The sequence below is a fragment of the Eretmochelys imbricata genome, chromosome 10, assembly GCF_965152235.1.
Source record: "Eretmochelys imbricata isolate rEreImb1 chromosome 10, rEreImb1.hap1, whole genome shotgun sequence".
NCBI lineage: Eukaryota > Metazoa > Chordata > Testudines > Cheloniidae > Eretmochelys > Eretmochelys imbricata.
The window spans coordinates 57969278-57992877 of record NC_135581.1 but is presented as its reverse complement, the minus strand read 5'-3'; the positions used below and the strand labels follow the sequence as shown (position 1 = coordinate 57992877).

General features: G+C 43.2%; 1 protein-coding gene across 1 annotated transcript in view; it reads right to left on the bottom strand.

The window, feature by feature from the left end:
- Window positions 1-2989: 2989 nt before the first annotated feature.
- The window catches only part of MYO1E (myosin IE), a 156801-nt gene continuing 136190 nt past the window's right edge, over window positions 2990-23600 (bottom strand). The window contains exons 25-28 of the mRNA XM_077829324.1: window positions 21663-21755; window positions 17205-17409; window positions 4217-4386; window positions 2990-3632 (exon numbers count right to left, since the gene is read on the bottom strand). Of these exons, the coding sequence (XP_077685450.1) occupies window positions 3556-3632; window positions 4217-4386; window positions 17205-17409; window positions 21663-21755 (545 nt within the window). The 3' untranslated portion in view covers window positions 2990-3555. The remainder of the gene's footprint in view (window positions 3633-4216; window positions 4387-17204; window positions 17410-21662; window positions 21756-23600) is intronic.

Sequence of the window (23600 nt, the reverse complement as noted above, 5' to 3'; positions counted from 1 at the left end):
CTCCTCCCAGGAGCAGCCAGCTTGCTATGGCTCTGCTTCTCCCCCTCCCTGGCAAGGTCCATCAGCGGCAGGGAGGGAGAGGAGGAGGGGCAGGAACCCAGCATGCTGGGGGAAGAGGTGGGGAAGGGGGAGCTTGCCTGCTCTGCAGCAGCAGCTAGCAGGACCAAGCTTCTTCCACCTGCTGGGGGGTGGGGGGGGGGAACAGAGAAGAGCAGGCCAGGGTGGGCAAGATTTTTAATGGCATGCTGCTGGGGTCCTGGCCTGGGTTCAGCAGCAGGCTGAGCAGGGCCAGTGGCTGGGACTCAGCAAGCAGCAGTGTGCCATTAAAAATCAGCTCATGTCATCTTTGGCATGCGTGCCATAGGTTGCCAACCCCTGGGCTAAAGAAAGCATGTGGTTTAGGTGCTAACCTAGAAGGAGGGAGACCCACCTGATTAGGTACTAGTGCAGGGCCTTGAACTTGGAGCAGCTTCAACAGAAGACAAACCTGCCCCAGAAAATATACTCCTGCAGTGTAGGAGTCCAAAGTTCTGGAATGGGTTGAGGCCTAAATGGTCAGTAAACTTCATGTCAATTGGGACAGTTCCAGGCTGCTTAAAACTTTTTTTTTTGGGGGGGGACAAACTATTCCTCTGAAAAACTTTGCTTATCTTTATACTTGTACCTCAACAGTCCACAATAGTGTTACTAAGAATCTGCTGCACTGGCCATATGCCTGGGGGATGGTATCTGAGATCATTGCATGCACACTGCCACTCCCTTTAATGGTTTGCTTTCTGTAGAGGCTTATCTACAGCTGGAGTCGGTCAGGTGCCCTTGCAGTGTGTCTCAACAGGGGGTTATTCAGGAATAGCTTCAAGTGGATTCCCTACCTAATCAGAAACACCTGTCATGTAGACAAGTCTTAGCCTAACTGTATTAACAGAAGTTTACAATACTAGCAAATACTATGAAGTACATTAGCAAATCAAATCTCTTAACAAGAATCAAACTTCTTCCTGTTTATGTTTAGATGTAAGCCTTAGCCCAACTTCTTGAATTCATGGAAGTCTATAGCATATTGACAGGGATTCCACTATGACTAAATTGACTATAATTATATATTTGCATTATTGCATACTCATCTGTTACATGTGAAGGTGCACAATAAAAATGGCAGGTGACCAATTGAGCAGGGACTTAAGCAAACCAGCCTTAATTAAACTACATATTGTACAGCACTCAAACCATTTACCTTTGTGCTATAGGGGTCAGTGTGTGGGGAAAAAACAGTATGTGCCTCAGCTAGTGCAGTGATGGTGACAATTTTACCGCATACTGCCAGGTCCGGTGTGGTTACCTCAACCCACCTCTATTATTTACATCACTATAGTGACTAGGAGCCCTCTTCAGAAATTCAAAATTCCCTTTAATCAGTACTATACAAACAGAACAAATTCTAAGGGGAAAGTGCCATATGCTGACCCTTCTAATGTTATCTCAACTCTGAATTTGTAATCCCTTCTTGTATTTCTCCTGCTGCCTATTGACAGATGCTACTTCCCCAGGGTAAAGTTCCTGTGCTGAGGCAATTCTACTCCCTCCCCTGGACCCTTGTGTTGAGCTGGTTCCAAGGAACACACTCCTAAAACTTGTTCACCAAAACACTATCCTCTCAAAAGTAACTCCTACTCTATCACGTAGGAGAAGTAAGCTAATACTTATGTCCCCTTTTTAAAATAGTACCTTCTCTTTTATCAGCTCTCCCTGACTTTCCTTTGTTGGCTATTCCAGTTGGCCTTTCATGTTTGACTTTGGATTGTAAACTGCTGGGGCCAAGGACTATGCTGGCTGTTTCTGTACAGTGCTCAGCCCACCCTTTTAGGCACATAATCTACAACCAGTGCATTGTGGAGGGACAGTGGGGTTGGGCAGTTTAGGCTCATTGCAGGTCCCAGATTTAAACTTCAGAAGACTGCCTTTAAAATCCACTTCATATTTGCTTGTGCAGTACTTCCCTCTAGCCTAGCAGTGGGCAACCTGTGGCCCTTCAGGATAATCTGATTGCAGGCCATGAGACCTTTTGCTGATGTTGACCATCCGCAGGACTATCCCCCACAGCTCCCAGCGGCCGTGGTTTGCTATTCCCAGCCAATGGGAGCTGTGGGAAGCAGTGGCTAGCATGGCCCTACAGCCCACTGCTTCCTGCAGATCCCATTGGCCAGGAACAGCAAACCACAGCTGTGGGGGGCATGCCTGTGGATGGTCAACGTCAGCAAATTGTCTTGCAGCCTGCAATCAATTACCCTGATTAGCTACATGCAGGCCACAGGTTGCCCACCACTGCTCTAACCAATCATACAGGGGCTAAGAAGAATATTCAGTACCTCTCTCTTCAGATCAAAGCCTTTTTATATATTCACAGACCCTATTGCTACCATCTCTGGAACTCCATACACTGGGAGCTTAGTTATCCATTCTGAGTTCCAGGTACTCATGCATGCAAAACAGAAATATTACAAATTTAACAAACCAACTCAGCTCATTGGTTCCTGAATTTTATTGGTGGAGTGTCAGGAGAAAAAGAATGGATGCTGATGATATCTGCATGGTAAGCAACAGCCATTTTAAATGGTTGGGGAGGCAACTGGGCTTAAAAGCATTAACACTGGTTTTATCATTAAAAAGGAACAGTGCATGTTTGGAAGTACCTGGCACAAAACTTCTAATAAAACTACTTTATGGATAAGTACAGTGAATACTACATTATACATTCATACATGTTTCTACAATATTAGATTTTTTTATATACAGTATATGATCTGCTCCTATACATGTACAGCTCAGGGGAAAGAGTTGCTTCCTGTAACAGGTACAGCATTAAGCATAAATCCAACATGGGCCAGCCATATTCTAATATAAATCATGAAGAAGGCATCATTGTATAGCATACAGTACTTTTCTTTTCTTTTTTTTTTTTTTTTTTCAGTGCCTTTTGGAATCCCTAAACTTTACTGGCAAGCAAACCAGCTCCATTACACATCTGTACAGAACTATTTAAATATACCATCACCAATCCTAAATCTATGTGACATGTAGCAGCATTCTTACCATGTTCCCCAGAGTGATCTGCATTGGAGGAAATGTGCATGTAATGCCATCATTTTTTTTTTATTTATAAACTAAAGGCACTTGTTAAATATAACCTTTCCAAAATCCCTAGACCTAGATTTCAAAGTACTGTGCAGTTTCAGGAAAACTGTAAGGACTACAACACCTCTTCATTCACTCTGCACTAGAAACAGGTTTAAATATAATAAATAATTCGTTTTTCACTGCTTTCATACATGTATCTGAGGCATAGATTTTCATGTTTGCTTTATGGACAGTAAACTGAGTGACTTGTTTTCTTGCTTGTATACAACTTCACTGGTGAAGATGCCGCTAAGAATTATAGGCCTTGGCGAAGAACTGCCATTTGTCCTCGTGCGAGAGTGGGAGGGGAAAGCATCCTATTTTTCAACTATTGGTAATGTCATGCCATCCTTCATTTAACAAAACCTTCTTTGCATTTTGTTATATCTTGGTCACATAGTTGTTGGGGAACAGTCCTTGCTTCCCTCGTAATCTGCCTGTCCACCAGCCTGAGGGATCTGTGACAAAAAGAGCAGAATGAGCAATGAGGTTTTAGAAATCCTTATTTCATGTTCAGTCTCCCTCCTTTTTAGCCTTCTTTGATTTATGTGCGTTTTGTGCAGACTGGCAAAACTCTTCTACAGGTACTCCTTAGAGACCAAATGCAAAAGGCTGTGAGAGCCTGGACTGGCTAACCTTCTGGACACACTGCAAGGCCTTATCTGTTCACTGGGGGGATTGGCTTTGGAACTGCATCACTAATTGCTTTTCAGCTGATGTGCTTTAGCCGTTGTCATGGTCTTATACATGCAACCAGAGGCTATGGAGGGGGCACTTGAATTTGGACTCCCCAGTGAGGAATAACTGAGCAAACTAGGGTGGGCACGATATAGGTGTGATGGCTCCTCCTTACCCTACCTGTCCTAAAAGCAGACCACCTACTGCTTCAAGAATTGCAGGAGTCATTCTCCAGGAAAATGTCCAGGGAGTTAGCTGTAAAACCCCACATTAACAATAACTGTGCCCTGGGGAGCTTGGAGCAATTTGTTCATAAAGGACATTTAAAACCAACAAACAAAAAACCACCAACCTCTTTACTTACCTTCTTTGATTATATCAATTATGTCATTGGCATTAAAGCTAAGTTCATCTGTGTCCTGAGCATCATATGCATACAGTGCCCGGCACTGTGGTACCTGAGGCTTGGGTTTTGGATGTGGTTTAGGTCTCCCTCCAGCTGGTGGGGGCCGGTTTGTTGTCTGCCTGCGAACACTGCGGGGGCGGGGAGGACAAGAGTAATTGACAGGGGAAATGCTCCAAGACTGTAACTATGAATATACACTCAACCAACCCCACTGCACTTTGCTCCATTACATCACTGGGTCAGACAATGGAAAGCACTCTCTGGATTTGAGGGCCAAGCCCGCTCACTTAGATTCCCCTGTAAATATCACAGTAGTTATAGAAGAAAGACTTGTTAGGTCATAGGAGCATCCATGTGCATGGAGCAGGATATAGTCCTTTCTCCCCCCACTACGTCTCCCAGAGAGGGGCTGTAGTGCACATTACATTATCATCTTCTGTGACAAACGGTAGACAAAGAGGTAGGAGGTTCCAGTTCTCCAAATACTTATCTCCAGAGTAACCACATCATGTAATTCTGTGCTGCTTTACCTACATTAGTAAGCTTTGCCTTGAGCCAGAGATTGCCCACTTCAGCTCTTCTAGCACTTGTAATAAAAGAGCACTTCACAGAGGGCTCACCATTTGCCTTTCCCTGCCCCCAAACACACAAAATACATTTAAAGCTTAAGCTGCAGGGCACCCTTTGCCAGAGATTCTGCCTCTGATATAAAACGCCTTCCTTTCTCACAAGCTCACTGTTGTTCCAATGCTATGGTTAGGCAGGACAGTGATACTGCACTTGCATCAGCTCCTAGTGTCTATAGATTTTATCTGTGCTCAAATGTGAAGCACTGGGTGATGTGGTATGACGTTACTGGAGTGGCTACAATCCCTCCAAGAATCCAAGGCTAAGTGCAGGGGGAGGAGGAGAAATGAGAGAAAGGAGCAGGCAGGCAATGGTGGAAGAGAGTAGATATATTGTGTATATATATATATTTTAAATCACCCAGGTCCCTGGGCAATTGCCCCTTTTGCTGCCCCTGCGCCTGGCGGGCCTGGATGATGCCGTAGGAAGCATCTGGAGCAAATTAATAACAATCATTCACTCTCTTGGGTTCACAGCTGCGAGTTCAGAGGAGGTTTACCTGAGCTATGAGATTTTGGTTGCAGGCGGTGTTGGATCATATTAAAGAAGTTCTGTATTAAAATCACAAATGAGTTTGATTCTCCATAGTTTAAATTCCAGGGTATTACTAATTAAGAGGTCCCTTGGTTTTTGATACTGTTTCTCTCCCTCTCTGTGTGAAACTTGCAAGCTGCTAATTGTGTTAGTACATTCTAAGACAGAGTCTGTTTTCAAAAAGAAAAGGAGTACTTGTGGCACCTTAGAGACTAACCAATTTATTTGAGCATGAGCTTTCGTGAGCTACAGCTCACTTCATCAGATGCATACCGTGGAAACTGCAGCAGACTTTATATATACACAGAGAATATGAAACAATACCTCCTCCCACCCCACTGTCCTGCTGGTAATAGCTTATCTAAAGTAATCTTCAGGTTAGGCCATTTCCAGCACAAATCCAGGTTTTCTCACCCTCCACCCCACCACACAAATTCACTCTCCTGCTGGTGATAGCCCATCCAAAGTGACAACTCTTTCATATTCTCTGTGTATATATAAAGTCTGCTGCAGTTTCCAGGGTAGGCATCTGATGAAGTGAGCTGTAGCTCACGAAAGCTCATGCTCAAATAAATCTGTTTTCAAAGCAATTCTTTGTAACAACTACTACTCACACAGAGAGAGACTCAAAGCAATACTCTGTAACAGAAACAGTACCCAGAGACTCCCCGCCCTTTTGTTGTATCCATCTCGCTTTGTTAACAATTGTGATTAAAATAGAGATAGAGGATGTATGTGGATGGAGGCTTGGTGTGGATAATAACTGAATGATCAGGGAGGTGCCAGCCGAAGAATCCAGTGTCCATCGGCCGAAGAAGGCGTCAAGTGGAAATAACCAGAGGACCCCCGGAAGGCAGACTGGAATCCACCCAACAGCCTCAAGGATGGGAGAACCAAAGAACAAGATAACATCTGGCAGCACAGAGCCATCAGGAATGTGCCATCTGCTGATTGATTCAGCAACAGCATGATGAAGCAATTCCCATAGACTGGCACAGAAAGAAATTCCTATAAAAATGGACTCTAGAAAGTGAGAACTTTGGGGTCTGATTCTGCAAACCAACTTCCAGGAGCATCAGATGAGCATCTGACAAGGCCCTGCTCCCTCCTCGTGTCCAGGCCACCTGGCCAGTGGCTTGGCATGAGCAACTCTAAGACTGGTAACTATGATAACAACCTTGCAGAACCTGTGTGTGTGTGTGTATGAATGAATGTGTGAATAAATATGAAATTGAATGGAATGTTATAGCTATAACTAACTGCTTACTATGATTCTTTCTGTATTCACAATAAATGTGGCATTTTTCCTTTTCTCCTTTAATAAGATCCTGCTGGTTTTTATTTTATTGGTATAGCAGCGGGAGTTAGGAGGCCAGGAGGCCAGTTCTGTAGGATAAATGGATGTATACCTTAAATTGCCAGCAACAGCCCCTAAAAATTTAAGATGTGATAAAACTGGAACTCCCACCACCACCACCAGCCTTTGAGGGTTCAGATAAAATTAAACCTGATTTTGAACCCCCACTCTCCCAAAAATACAACAACAAACAAGCTAACCACCACTACCCACAAAACGCCATATGTTGGGTGAGACTTTGAAAAACCAAATCCATACCACGCTGGCTTGTCTCTTGTCTGCTAGGAATAGAAACTGCATCTCTTCCTCAGGAGTATATTATTTGTGATGAAGAAGAACCCTCCAAGAACCTATGCCAGTGACTAACTTAACTTGCTGTAAAGCAGTGGCTCTCAGACTTTTGTACTAGTGACCCCTTTCGCATACCAAGCCTCTGAATGTGACCCCCTTATACATGAAAAACACTTTTTAATATATTTAACACTGTTATAAATGCTGGAGGCAAAGCAGGGTTTGGGGTGGAGTCTGACAGCTCGTGGCCCCTCATGTAATAATCTCACAACCCCCGATGGGTCCTGACTCCCAGTTTGAGAACCCCTGCTGTAAAGTAACAGGGGGATTTCAAAATACGTTATTGAATATGACAATATTCAGGAAGAGATCCCTGTAGCCTGACTCCTCTCTTTGTGGCCCTTTCCCTTGTACTTATTACTGTGAGATAAAGAGTTAAAATACCACTAACAGTTGTTGTAGCTGTGTTGGTCCCAAAATATTAGAGAAACAAGGTGGGAAAGGTAATAATATCTTTTACTGGACCAAATGCTATATGTGAGAGAAACAAGCTTTCAAGCTTACGCGGGGCTACTTCAGGTCTGCGAGGTTTTTTCCTTTGATTTTATATTTATTATCTCTCTGGTCAGCCAGTGAGAGGAGAGAATTCACAAGCTGCTCTCCCATGGATGAACGCTTGCAATTGCTATTAACATTAATGAGCAGACACAATAAGTGTACTGAGGATTGAATTCGTTAGTCAAGGATAAAAATGAAAAAGCACTTAGGTGCTTTTATTTCTGTGGTGTTTTTTCATATTACATCGAACACCTGTACAGAATAAAGGTCTTCTGGGAGCTAACACTTAAATAAAAGGTTTCAGAGTAGCAGCCGTGTTAGTCTGTATTCGCAAAAAGAAAAGGAGTACTTGTGGCACCTTAAAGACTAACCAATTTATTTGAGCATGAGCTTTCGTGAGCTACAGCATCCGATGAAGTGAGCTGTAGCTCACGAAAGCTCATGCTCAAATAAATTGGTTAGTCTCTAAGGTGCCACAAGTACTCCTTTTCTTTTTACTTAAATAAAACTGCACCGGAAGGACTTTCGTTTTCCCCCTGAACTTTTGCTTTTACTTCTGAGACCAGGCCGGAAACTAGGCACATTAACATTGGAAATGAATGATAGTTCTGTAGTTAGTCTGTGTGTACGTGTAATGTATATAAATGTGTTCCTCGGTGGATGAACTATACGGTATGTGGTCCAATAATCAAAACAGAGGGAAGCAATGAGCTCTGGATTCCAAAAGTCAAATGGGCAGGGGGAGCTGATGAACACACCAGCAGGGGACTGTTAGCTGCACCTGTTGTGAAAGAAAGCTGCAGAAGTTTCAGAAGAACTCTCCTTAGTGGCAAAGCCAAGAGTCTATTACAAAGAGTCCATGGCAGGTAACAAAGAGCTTTTTCCATATTGTTATTGAGCTGTGCAGACATTGTATCAACCCTGAATGGGTTTGTGAGAGGCCATCCGATTCTGCAAGCCCTACACCAACCTCACAAAAATCCCAAATGCCCTAGGATAGATGGCAACCCCACCTGAGGGAGAGTTATAGCCATGTGGGCACCTGGTACTCAGGTGTTACCTCTAGCTGTTCAGGCAACCACAGGTGTAGGGCTGTGCTACTGAGAGAGAATGAGGAGGCAGACACTTCTGATTGGTAGAAGAGAGAATAGTAATTCAGAGACCTGATGGCAAGAGAGAACCTTCCTGGATTCAAATGCCTGTGAGAAGTTTTCTTTCCATAGCTGTAAATGCCCAGTGAAGTACTATCTGCTTTAGCCCTCCAGAAGATTACCCTTATAGTAGCCAGAATGAGAGTTTGTGTTTATTCGGTGCACAGCAGGAGATCCAACTAGCCTACTGCAATTGAAGAATTAAACTTTAACATGGCAATTCGTATCCAATTCCCTGGAATCACACAATGAGAACAAGCCTCAACACGTGCCCCAGAAAAATAATCAGGAAAACACTGGATGATATTAAGGCCTTAGTGCTTTGGAAGCCTTTCCATAGAGTGACTGTTTCTGTTACTGGCAGCATGTTTTCTAAGTTAGTTGTGCTTTGCATTGCTGAGTTTGAAAGCTTTGGCCCCAAACTCAGGCAAATCTCCCTATTTAGCCCTGGATGCCTAAATACCCCTTTGTGCATGCATTTCCCAGGGAGTTCATGCAATTTCCAAGCAATGCAAGGGGTTTGAGGCAGGCCCCATTTCTACAAGGAGACAGCCCCGCTGGAAGGAATGATTGGGAAGACAACACTTCAATGAAAGCCTCTGGGATTTCCCCCCTTCTTTACCTCCCTCTCATAGGTTTTCCTGTGGGAGGAGGCAAGCAGCCCAATTCATGTTTCCAAATACAGGTAGGACACCAGACACTTCTGATGTAATTCTGATTAGACATTTGGACAGTGCATTTGACTTAATGAGTAGTTATGAAAGATGAATTGTAGGGACTGGAAGATTTTCCTTCACTTTGCAAGAGAAGCAAATCTGAGCTCTTTTCATTTTTACAAAAACAACAGTAAATCAAGCCAATGAAAAAAGCATATTGAATGATTGATTGAGCCAGTACTCCAGTTTTCATTAAAACAGTTTTTACATCAAAAACAAGCTGTAAAAATATTAACTGGCAACATAGAGCTAACCATATCATTCTAAGGATGCCACAGTGTGTGAAAGCCTGGCCTGGAAACCAGTAGATGGGGCTGCTTGTCATCATATAAGACTTATTCTTCTCTAGCATAGGGAACACACACAGAGTCTGGATGGACTTTTCTAGTGACTTGCAACATAGATTACAACTAGATTGCACATTGACTGATCCTGATCAGGGATTAAATTGTCATACATTGGCAAGAATTTAACTCCATTGTTTGATCAGGGCCTAATTGTGTGTTGCAACTCCAGGAGGTGCAGCCCAAGGACTGTAATCAGCAGTCCCTTACTGTACCTGTACTGGGGGAATTACCCTCCACCCCTGCATACCATTGGAGCATTCATGAACAGCATTACAGAATGTGTACAGGGGAAAGTTGCAGAGCAGTATTCTTCGCTATAAGATTAGATTATAAAATGTGATCTGGAAAGGTATACTGCTCAGTAAGTCATTGTGATATGGCTAGGAGGTAGTTATGTTGTACCTGGGGGTAGGTGGTGTAAAATTTGCTCTCTTGCTGATTGCTTGCTCAGAATATAGTACTTTTTATAAAGATTGTAACTAATCAAGTCTTCCCAGGTTGCCTCAATGCACTGAGAATCCCTTCTCTCCCTGGGGCCTCCCATAGACCACGGCATATTTCCTCTGGTTTTAAGGCCATCCAAACCCTTCTTAAGGTTAAAAAGTTTAAATCAATTACTGGTTACTCAACTTAAGCTATCATCATCTGCTGCAATTTCCTCAGGTGACACTTGAGATCGCTCCCCACCAATTGGGCAAAATACTAGACTCCAAACTTTTCTAAATCTTACAGAAATAATATAGCACAAACTAGTTTCATACAGCAATCTTACTATCACATTTTACATGCTTGTTTGTGTTAGAGCACCCAAAATGTCTAGAAATCAAACAGTCCATCATTTGGACTTTTGTTTTATTTCCACATCTTAAAACATTACCATACCTTTGTGTCTGTGGATGTGCTCCTGTCCTCCCTTTATAACTACCAGATGATTATTGCAGTGCTGTTTACTCTCTCATTCTGCCCTGTTTCAGCTTGCCAAAATCATGACCACCCCACTCCCAAAGAATCAAATAATTCAGTCATGCCATGCTCTTGCAAAGACCTCCATTGGCTTCCTATTTCTGGAAAACTGTTTACACAAACCTCTAGAGCTCACTCTGGTGAAGCCTCTCCAAATAATTACTGGAATTCTTAACCCCTTCAAGGTCTGAGCACACTTTATCCTCACCAACAGTACACTGCTTCTTCCAGGCATTCTCCCCTCCTCCTTCATTTGAAATTCCATATCAGCCTGCCTTTCGCAAGAGACCAACAATAAGAGATATATGGCTGCTCCCTCACACTCCGGATGCAATTACCGCTGTGTCTGCTTGTGGTTTTTCTACCCATGAGTCCATGCAGTTTTCAGAGCAAACTAGAAAAACACTTCATAAGTTGGAGATGGTGGGTTTTTAAAAAAAGTCTGCCCCCACCCTAATTGGGAAGGCAAGGGGACATTTCTGTGTTAGAAAAGTCAAATAATAAAAATAAAGCTTTGACATCAAATCTAAACATCCTGGTACTCTTGGGCAATACGTATAAACCAAATGGTCTTTTTCATTCCATGCCCCTGGCCTTAGGACTTCACTCCCTGGTATGGCAAAAGGGAATTCTTCATTCAGCTACCTCAAGACTAAACCTACAATACTGCTTTTTAATGCACGTAAAGCACCATGAAATGGTTATATTCTGAGGGCTAGCTTGGGGTGTATCTGTTTACAAGTCAGCTTCACTGAGATGAAAGTGTCATTTACACAGTTACCCCAGGAGTATTACTATATGGTTCACTCTAGCTTTTCTGCTAAATGGACACCTTTAATATTGATATAATATGGTAGCAACTAGAGACCGTAGTCATAGATGATCAGGGCTCTGTTGTGCTAGGCAACAGACAGACACATCACAATGAGATGGATGGACACTATGCTATATTGCACATGCATTTCATGTATCTTAACTATTAACCGAATTTCAAAGGTAAGTGTTTATTATTTAACTCACATTATCCCATTTGATGCAGCTTGTCCAGGAAGAATACTACAGAGGAACAGATTTAACCAAGAATAAATTGACATGCAGTCATGAGGATCCTTACACAAAGTAACAAAGGAAAATGTAAGGTGTTAGTGAACAAAGAATGTTGGTATTCTTACTATACAAGTTGGAGTTTACTTGAGGAGTTGACATGATGTCAAATTAGTGTCTATCATTTGTTTCTTAGGTGTTGGTCATAAAACATCATGCAAATAAAAAGAAAGCTCTTAAGGCTGTAGAAGAGAATTCAATATTAAAGGGTTTTTTTGGCAGGGGGCAGGGCTGATAAGAACCCATTATACAGAAAAGGTGCACAGAAGGGAAAATGTGCTGAACGTTAGTGGAGCAGGAAGATAGAATAGATTATCTCATCTAATCTAATCTACAGGGACATATGAATACATATTAAATTTGTGTGTAGGACCAGAAATCCCCTACTTGGCACTGCAGAACAACAATCTCCAGTGCAATGGGAATTCAGCTTAACTTCTCTTGGCATAGAAAGTCAATTGGCTCTATGTACGTTTACAGTTTTTGATGCATCATGTAATAAAATTACCTCTCTCATATATGGTGAGGATGAATTATTTTGTAAACTGCCTGGACAAAGAAAAGAGCTAAACAAAGTACTGTGCTAAGTATTATCATAGGGCAAATAGAACAGCATTGAATGGACAAAGAGGGGTGGCTAGCCATCACCTAAAGACCATCTTAAACTGGAGGGACTAAAGCAGATCACCCGCACATCCTCTAAAAACTTCCCTGTACTGGGTGGCATGGCTGCTTGTCTATAACGCTGAAGTGTACCAGATGGGTGACTGAGCTGCTCCACCACTACATGGGTCAAACGAGGGGTGTTTGACTGACTCTAAGGGTCTACACAGCAACTAGACGCTCGCAGTTGGCCTATGCCAGCCAACTCAGGGTTATGGGGCTCTGGCTGCAGGGCTGCTGTGTAGACTTCCGGTCTCAGACTGCATCCTGAGCTCTGGGACCCTCCCACCCTGCCTGCCCTCTGAAGGCCACCTTGCAGTGGTGAGAGGAAGTGAGTTGCCCACCCATCCCCTGATGAGAGATCCTGGAAAACAGGAGGGGTCAGGATAGAGGCTGGGCAAAAGTTCAACCCAATCCCTATTTTTCCCAAGCCATCCTTAATACAAACTATACATTTGGCAAAATGATTCCGGGTCGGGCTGAGACCTTGGATAACAAATTACAGCCCAGAGCATAATTGTTATGACTGAGTTTTAAATGTCTGTAAATAGAGAGTAGCAATGGAAAGGCTCAAGTGACCTTACACATAGCAGTGTGACTACACCAGGACAGCCGGGGTGGGATGGGGTAGGAAGATTGCTACTAAAGCAAGCCCTTCCGATTCTCTTAGTTTGAGAAATTCATAGTCTTTTTAAGCAAAATACCTGGTGTGGCAGCATCTTCGTTTTTACTTTAACCTTTTGTTCTATCTTCAGGGGATGGTTGGGACCCAGCCAGTAGGGTCAGTGAGAGCTCAAACTCTGCAACAAGTCAGTCAGAACAACTGTGAAGCACCTGGCTAACTGCTGCCAGCTGGCCACTTGCTGTGGTGGGCTGGGTTAAATGACCCACCTCCCTTAAGAGGAAGACAAGAATCTATTGCAAGGGGTTGGGGGAGAGAGACTCTGTTTGGGGGAGGAGAGTCTGGGAAAAAGGGGTGGGGTATTCACTGGGTGAAAGGGAATTAATTTTGATGACAATGGTCCCTATTACTATCTAAGTGTAATTGACCCCATCTACTCTTCCTATACTAATACAAACTTAAACTAACCCAGCACTCATTATTCCAAGGTACCTCAGAGTCAGTGACTTAAAGCTACATAAAATATTTGAAAAGCTGCTTTCAATGAGAAAGACTGAGCTCAAATTATATGAAAAGATACTAACAGACTTGACTCATTGTTCCCTAACCAAAGTGATAGTCACTGAAGCGGCAGACAGCTCCATTCCAAAAGAGCAGCTGTCCATTTGTCCTCTAGAAGATCCAAGGTACCCAACCTCTCCTGTTTGCCAGGTAGGAAGTGATCATGGGATTTCTGGAAAATTGTGGGCTAGAGCAGGGGTAGCCAACCTTAGCCTGAGAAGGAGCCAGAATTTACCAATGTACATTGCCAAAGAGCCACAGTAATACGTCAGCAGCTCCCCCACCCACCGGCAGCCCCACTGATCAGCACCTCCCCTTGCCCCTCCTGATCAGCTGTTTCATGGCATGCAGGAGGCTCTGGCGGGGGAGGAGCAAGGGCATGGCAGGCTATGGGGATGGGATGGGAAGGGGTGGAGTGGGGCAGGGCCTGTGGCAGAGCCAGAGGTTGAGCAGTGAGCATCCCCTGGCACATTGGAAAGCTGGCACCTGTAGCTCCAGCCCCGGAGTCGGTGCCTATACAAGGAGCCACATATTAACTTCTGAAGAGCCACATATGGCTCCAGAGACACAGGCTGGCCACCCATGGGCTAGAGGATTCCGGCTGTTATCATCCTAAACATGCTGTGTTCCTTTATAATAGCCTCCAATGGAAACCTGAGCAAGCATGTGGCTAGAGTACAGCATGGAGCATTGTAGATTTCTTGCAAGTGCTATAATTCACAGAAGACATATGCGAGAGTGCTTGTTACAGGTACTGTCGAGATAGGCTAAACCATACTAAGTAATTGCCAAAAAAATCACCAGTGTGTGAAGTGCAGCCGGCGGCCAGATGCATCCTGGGGCTGCCCCATATTTTTCATATGGAGATTAACCCAATGAAACAAAGTCTCATAAAGTAATGCTCCATCTTGATCTGTGATAATCTCCAATATTGTAATTTCTGAACCACACTTCTATTTATTAAAAAGAATAGGATGCCTACAAAATACTCCATTTTGTACAATTTGGGCTCCTGGAAAGTTGTCAGCATAGCCCTCCACTGAGCAAAATTTGCATCTCTGCTCTTCCTCATCCATTCTAAGGGAACACCATGTCTCACACAGGACCAAAATCAGCATGGAGACTTAAGAACAACAGTATGTCAAAACGCATCCTGGACAATGCCATTTTAAGCAGTGAAGTAACAATACAAACTAACAGTTCGGGAGGAATCCCCCCCCACCCCCCCCGACACTGGCGGGCTGTTAAGGAATACTCAAAAATTTATTTTAATAGGCTGCAGCCGACAGAGGGGAACCTGTATCAACTGTCACCAAGCCCAATTATTAACACTTCCTGACAGCAGATTTGTTTTTTATTTACACAAGTCATAACTGCTTTGGTATTTGAATGTACTGTGGGTCATCTGGATCTCAGTCACACCACAACTATCTCACTAAAAGGAATTAGGTAGCTGCGTGCATGGAAATATGCAGAGTGATTATTCATGATCAGATCTGTTTTACAATACTCAAAGAGGCAAGAGCCTTTGAATCTGAAAATCAGCTGGCATTAAAATTCCCACTGAAGCAAAGCTCCACTAATGTGCAAAAAAGCAGAGTAGAAAGATCTCAGAGGAGAAATTGTTTAGTCACTGTAATGAAGACTAAGTATATTGTGTTTAAATATTTATTAAATTGTGATTTCAGCGCTTGGGAAAGGTGCTAAACTGTTATCCTGGAGACTGAAGACTTCTGTTTATCCATATAACAGTGACAATATGGACAGCAGTTGTGCAAGCTTTCCCCGCACTAGAGCAATGAGGGGAAAGCTAGGGTTGAGTGGGTAGTTCAGTCTCCATTGCCGATTTTGCCCTTGGTCACTCTGAACTTCTTCTTTGCCAACTGTGGTGGTGATGGTACTGGTGGTTTTGCTGATGGGAACACCCATCCATTGGGAAATGCATGGACACCATAGGCCATCTGGCAATGAGTTTGGACCAACAAATTTATTGTGGTATAATCATTTGCAACTATTTAGAATAGCTTATTCATAATTGAAAACAAAAGAAATCTCTATTACTGATTTCAGCTGATAAAACCTCAGCACCACTGTCAAGAAGGCGAAATTTTTCCCTAGTGCATGTAGTTGTCATAGTAACAGATTATAGAAAGATATTACTTTTTTTAAACAAGTGATTCTGAGATATTTCTCTTACTGTTGACACCAAAAAATGTAACCTGGACATCACTTCCTGTTACTTCTCTTTGGTTATCGAGTCATTTCCATCTCAAGTGTGAGCAAAGATATTTGGTACCATCTCATCCATACAATGTACAGGTCACCAGTAATCTAATAAATCCCTGAAGAAGTAATTGGCAATGTGTACATCACCAGTTTACACTTCTGAGTCAGTAACATGTTACTTTCTCAAAGTAACTGTAACAACCCTAACTGCATAGTTGACTTGAGTATGATCATTATTTAATACTGTATATCTGTATATCTAGATTATTGTCTGATAGTCAGTTTCAATGTAGGAGATAGGGGCAGGACATCACAGAGTTGGATATAGCTTCCCCAATTCTCTGCCTTGTGCAGCTCTAGTCCCAGTGCTGGAATTGAGACTATTCTAATCCACACCAGCTGCCAAAGGTCACTAAGGGACTGTGTGCCGGCTGAGAATTGCTTGACAGCAGTGGTCCTCAAGCCATACTCCCTGCCCTTCCTGGTATGCTCCCTGTGAAGGGACTAGGAATGGCTGGATATGCCAGTTGAGAGCACCCCCCAGCTGTCTAGATATCGCCAGTATTCAGGCTCTTTACATTGCACCTCCTGAGTGCAAAGGAGACAAATTGGGGTGGAATTAATATGCCCCTAATTTCACCAATAAAATCAGTTTCCTGCCATGAATTATCCTGCCATTCTTCCCCCACCAAAAAAATATTTAAAAAAAATCATCCATCTCATATGGAGTGTATAATGAAAATAAGATAGTATTAAAGAGAGAATACTGTCTCGAGGTTGGAACAGAGGATTGGGAGTAAGAATTCCTGGGTTCTGACAGTTGCTGGGAGACAGAGGCAAAGTGAGCTATGCTCACTGTTTACCCATTCATAAAATGGGTACGAAAATCCCTCTTGTACAGAGGAGTGGAGGCTTAATTAAAGTCTGTAAAATGCTTTGGGAGTCTTTAGTAGGTACTGTGCAAATACATGATCTTAGCATTGTGAATACTGGAACTGGTTCACATTGACTCCATGGTGAGTGGATTATGGACTTGAGCCCACGATTATTCTGCATGTGGAAATCCTGTGGAAGTCAATGGGACACCTGAGCGCAGCTTAATGCCACGATTTGGCCATGTATGCAAACAATATAATTTCACCAGTAATGAATAATTTAAGTCCAGGAACCTCTTTATAATGATCAGGCCCTTCTTTCTTTGAAAGAGTCTCCACATAAAAGCTTACCCAGCAGCCCCTTGGTCAGGCACCTTGAGGAAGTCCAGACTTTCTGGTTGGTGTGAAGTCTTGTCTGATCCCGCCGACAGTTGCTGTGGTAAAGGTGGGCGCACCATAGTTGTATACAGGTTCTTCTGACTGGCTCGTTGGTTTGCTGGAGTGTGAGGATGTGGCACAAATTGTGGGCTTTTTATCAGTCCATTTTGATGGTGACCTAGAAGTATAAAAAAGCATGAACCCATGACGTACAACTGTGAGAATATGGCGGCCTCCTTTCTGCAGTGTTCAGCTTTGTCTGCAGTTCCACTGTCAATTATCACTTGGACTCAACTTTCAAGGAATTTGAAAACTCAGAGCAAAATTCAGCAGAGATCCCCAACTTTGCTCTGTACATAGGCCGGAGTTACTGAAAACTCATACTAAGACCCTTGTTTAAGGGTTCATGACCCCTGTTTAAGTTTCAGGTATGTGATAAAACTCTAAATGATCACTGGGATTTGCAAAGCTCTTGGTTTAGCAAAACCATGCATTTTTGATCTTGGCTGCTGTTTAACCTTAGCCCTTGTGTTTTAAAACCATTGCATGGGGGTTTAGCCATCTGTGGCTTCCCAGTAAAGACAATGGACTTCCAATGGCTTCAATGGACTTTGGGTCAGGCCTTTGATCTTCCTAAAGTTAAAGGGAGTCAGATGGGGAAAACCCTATAGAGCTCTCTGAACACTGGCTTTATTACACCTTACAAATCAACATTATTTTAAATAAAAAGGTTTTTATTTAAAATAATGTTGATTTAAATGTTTGCCTGTTTAACAGAAGCACTAAATGATAGAAAAGGTGTATTCAGATGCTTTCTGACTCTCTCACAGATCAAATAGTGTCTCCTATTTTGGATTTTGCATGTGATAATATGGGCAATGAGAAACTTAATTTGACAGAGTTTACTCATGATCAGGAGGGACTTATGAAAATTATTTACTGCATGTGTGTGTGTAACTAATCAGTCACTCACATTTACCATCCTCCACTGATGTTGCATGGTACAGCATGAGGCATGAAGTTGAAGGCAATGCTTGGTCTTACACACATTAGAGACTGTGCTGGCCTGCACAGAGCCCTGCAGGAGGTGTGCTGCCTTTACCTGTCCTTGAACCACGGTGCAGCACTTCACACGCCCTTCCAGAAAACTTGCCTCTAAAACACACTTTTAAAAAAAAACAAAAAACAAAAACCACCTACCTACCTCTGAGCTCATTGCAGAAGAAGTTACTTGCCTGTAACTGGAGGTTCTTCAAGATGTGTGGTCCCTATTTGGATTCCAAACATGGGTGCATATGGCATGCATGTGCACCCATGTTTGGAATCCACATACGGACCATCACTCGAAGAATCAGGGCTTATGAGCTCAATCCTGCATTCCTTCCATGCCCCAAACTCCCACTAAATTAAATCAAAGCAGGACTGGGCACAATACATGCATCACCATCTGGTGACCCTCTCCACTCCCCGAATGGAGTTAAAAGCAGTGGCCAGCTGGACAACTAGCACACTGAAGAATCACAGCGATGAAATAGGAGTTCATTCATTAGTATTTCCTCATGACACTGGGTCCTGGAAGAGTTTACAGAAAATCTAGGACATACTGGCCTTCCATTGACATTGCATGACCTTCAGTTCCTAACAGTTCCCCTGATACTATGGCAGCAGTTTAAGTCCCACCCTTTTTCAGGATCCTATATTCTAAAAAATAAATTCTAGCACCAATGTGTCAATCTAGACTATTAGATAAAATCTAGTTTTATCTTATCTTTTATGGACATCTCTATTAAGGTTTATTTTAAAGTAAATGCATACACAGGAATGTGTGCATCTGTAGTCCCATTATGATTTTAAAATGGTCATGAATACATTGGAATCTCTCTTATGTGGCAACTCAAGAGGCTGACAAACAATCTGCTTTCCCCCACTTGTGGGGCAAGTAGAATTGTACTTAGTGGCTGGAATTTTCATCAGAGACTAAGGATTTAGGTCCCCAAATCACATGGTGCCTAATTTCCTTTGACAATCCCAGTCTATCTGTTTGGAATACTCTGTGATGTTTTCTTAACACAGTAGGTTGCCTAATAAGGGTGGTTTCTTGTACAGGTGTACCAATAAAGAACACACTGCAAGAGCAGCAGATAGTTTTTGTATGTTAACTGGCTATTTAAAAAATCTTTTTTCTTTTTTAAACAAAAAAATCTTGAAGTGACCTAGTACAGATCTGGAGGGATGTCAGGTGTTCAGCCTGCCTCTGAGAGGCTTCACAAGGGAGAATGAGGCAACTCAGGTTCACCTTGGACTAATTAATTCACTGAGTAACTATGAAGTAGTTAATTAGGCAGGGAAGCACCTGGGCATGATAAAAGGGAAGGTACTGGGGAGGAAGGGGGAAACTAGGAGAACAGGGTATTCCTAGGGAGTGTAGGAAGAACAGTCTTCTACAGAGAAAGCATCTGGGGATACCTGATGAGGGGGGGACACTAGCAATAGAAACCCAGGGAGAATGCTCCTGGGTGGGAGAGTTTTCAGCAGGAAACCATAAGCTGTCCTGAAGAAGGGTCCTTCTGGTTCGGCCTCCATGGGAGGACCTTGACCCAAAAGGAGGGACTATTCTCCAGCTATTGCCAAGAAGAGTCCTGACTCCAGAAGAGGGTTCTGGGTCATGAAAGCCTTGCTGCTGCTAAGGGGCTTGGATGTAACTTGGGTTGATGGATTAAGACTGACTCAGCCCATCTTCCCTACAGATGCAGAGCGGGAGGTCTCTTCATGTGATGTTCTGCCTTTGGGGTTGAATAAAGTAGATCACTGCATGTTTGCTGTGCTAGTCAGTAGTGTGCAGAGTTGAACCCTAGACGGATATCAGTAGGGTCTCTTATTTTCACCTGTACCCTTACTCTAAATTACTCTTATTTGTTACAAACTCGCAGGACAGAACAATATTTTGTTCCCTAATCCTTCCCAAGATTTCTTTGCAAAATGCTCCCTTTAAATGAGAAGCAGCCACTTAGCATTATCCTTTTTTTCCTGAAATACTAACAGTAACCTTCATGTCTAAAGCTGAGCCAGGTCACTAAATTAAACACAATTCTAAGGGGGTGATGTTCAAGATACAAACTTCTGCGGGAATTCCTCCTTCAGGGAAACTGAGACAAAGATGCAATGATGGGCTGTCAGAGGGTGTCACCTGGGTGAGGTCCCCCATTAAACCCATATTTGCTATTGAACTGTGGATGCTCCAGAGCATAGGGGCCACTACAAGATCTAAACTCAATGTGGCTGTCCTTTGCATTCCTGATTCTTAAACACTGACGAGAGTGTTTGCAACTGTTGTTAAAATTAAACAAGCTGCTGCTGGCTTGACTTTTCATGTAACCCTGAACAAATATTTACTGCCTAATTACAAACATCCGGAAGCACTGTTTTGTAAAAGAAATGTTGATCCAATCTTAACTACTGCAGCGCAAGAATCCAATTGCTTAATTGTTGTAAACAGGCATGGCATCTTGGAAAACAATTCCACGCAATCCTTTGCCTGAGACACACACTGAACTTTGTCTTGCCTGAGTTAGTACTGTATGATTTAAACTTTTATTATTTAATCTGGCAAAGAGTGTCCGCTTTAGACATGAAGTTTTCTCCTAGCAGTGTACTTCTTTTCTAAGATAAGTGGTTGCTCCTTATTGAGAAAGGACATTTTGGAAAGAAATCTTGGGACGTGTTAGGTAAATGAAATAGCATTCTTTCCTGTAAACTCATACTCTAATTTCTTATTTTAAGGGCAAAAATGAAAATAACAGACACAGTCTAGTGACATCAATCTAGGATTCAACTTTGCACCCTACTTAATAGCACAACTAACATGCAGGGAACTAGTTTTTTCAACCCCAAGGGGAGAACGTCTCATGGAGAGACTGCATCTTCTGCACCTACGTACTGGCACAGCTCACGTGCATTAGCATATACGAAAGCTGTTGCATAACAGGAAGGAAATGAGGCATAACTCCAGTTCCATTATGCGTGGTAGTGAGAGCGCAGTGACAAGGCTGAGTATTGTCTAGTCCTGTGCTGTGTGTATATATTGCGTCCTAAAATGGAAGATGCATTGAAGCAACTGCACATTCAATGTTCTGTAGCAAGAGGCTATATATATTGGCATCCATGACAATTGACATGAGACACCTCCAGCTGAACACTAGTCTCAGAGTAAGTGCCAGTGGATTTGAAGGACGGGTTTGATATAACGCCTGTCACACTGAGGAGACTAATTAAACATGCAAATTTCAGTTAGGGTGATTTCAAAAATACTTTTAGAACTGAAGGGAAAAAACCCCCACTGCAAAGCGTTCTGGAGAATGATGCCCAGCTGTGACATCAAAGAAAGAAACTGAATCTGGAATGCTGCCTTAGCCAAAGTGCAAGATAACTTACCTGGGGGAGGTGGAGCAGCCCTCATGGGGTAATTCTGACTTTGAGTCCTCTGGGAATACCCTCGGCTTTGGGTAATGTTCCGTCTCGTGGGGCCTAAAATAAACACACTAAACTCTGTCAGATTGCAGTCCTCTGTGTAGCATTCAGTAAACAAGTCCTTATGCTGAATGTCAGATCCTCATTCTTGATCAGAGGGAGCCAGGTGAAATTCAGGTTTTGGCCAAGTTGTGGTTAGCATAGCACACGAAGGCCTGGGGGATCAAAGGTAACTTAATGCCATTTTAACACACTCACCCAGTCCTGGGGTCAGCTGTGGTCCAGGTGAGCTTTAATCATAAACCTGGTCTAAAGTGGCACCCAACTCTCATTAGCCCCAAGGAATGTTCCAAAAGCGAGGGAGGGCTGGCATAATGGTGCTTCAAACACACCCTTTTGTCTAGTAATTTCTTTATTCTGTAAGTCCACTATGCCAAGGGTTACTGCAGCTCTGTGCCACTAGAAGATTCTCCCTTGTCAGAATCCTTCACCAGTTAGCTCTATGGCTCCTTTGCACCACTGCAGTGGCACAAGCTGGCCATATTGTGGCTGAGAACTCACCTTCTGTTTTTGAATTAAAGGGCTATAGAGAAAATTGTGTGTGTGTGTTAACGGAGCATGAGAGGTAGAGGGCTGTACTCCACAGCTGTAAGAACATAGGAACAAAGCAGGCTAAATATGGTTTGAAAATAACTCATGACGTGCACAAGACTTAAGCTCCTGTTTGAGAGGCTATAACATTTGACAACAGGTTATTACAAGGTCTGTTACATCTGTGGCTCTTCCTTACCCGAATGGAGCAGGGAACAATGCAAATGGGGCTCCCCCCTGCTGTCTTCAGAACCCCCTTACATGAGGAAGGAAGGCTTCACAGCACAGAGGTACTCTGAGGCAAAGCTAATGCATCCTCAGGAACTATTACATTTGGAGCGGATTCCTTGCTGTTGTATCACTCCATAATTTGCTACTGGCACCTTTTTCTCCTAGCCCCGCCTGCCCCTCTCCTCAGACATGGATCCGCAAACCAGAGAAGGGTTCTCTGTGGATTTTGTGGAAGAGGGTGCCCTTTGTGGATGGGATGAATGTCTGATCTGCCACTTGTGTTCTGTCCCATGCTGCAAGACCAGATTTCTTATGTCCCAGGGCCATGAGTTTCAGAGGCATCCACTAGCAGTCAGTGTGCACTGCTGAATTAACAGTGAATCCAACAAAGGCTTTACAAGGAGATGCAAGTATGTTGCAGCGTTACAGTCTGCAACCTGCTCTTCCTGTAAATGCCACAGAGAAACAAAGAACATAGGGTTCAGAGTAACAGCCGTGTTAGTCTGTATTCGCAAAAAGAAAAGGAGTACTTGTGGCACCTTAGAGACTAACCAATTCATTTGAGCATGAGCTTTCGTGAGCTACAGCTCACTTCATCGGATGCATACCGTGGAAACTGCAGCAGACTTTATATACACACAGAAATCATGAAACAATACCTCCTCCCACCCCACTGTCCTGCTGGTAATAGCTTATCTAAAGTGATCATCAAGTTGGGCCATTTCCAGCACAAATCCAGGTTTTCTCACCCTCCACCCCCCCACACACAAACTCACTCTCCTGCTGGTAATAGCCCATCCAAAGTGACAACTCCCTACACAATGTGCATGATAATCAAGGTGGGCCATTTCCTGCACAAATCCAGGTTCTCTCACCCCCTCACCCCCCTCCAAAAACCACACACACAAACTCACTCTCCTGCTGGTAATAGCTCATCCAAAGTGACCACTCTCCCTACAATGTGCATGGTAATTAAGGTGGGCCATATCCAGCACAAATCCAGGCTTTCTCACCGCCCCCTTTTTTTCCCCCAGGGACACACACACACACACACACACACACACACACACACACACAAAC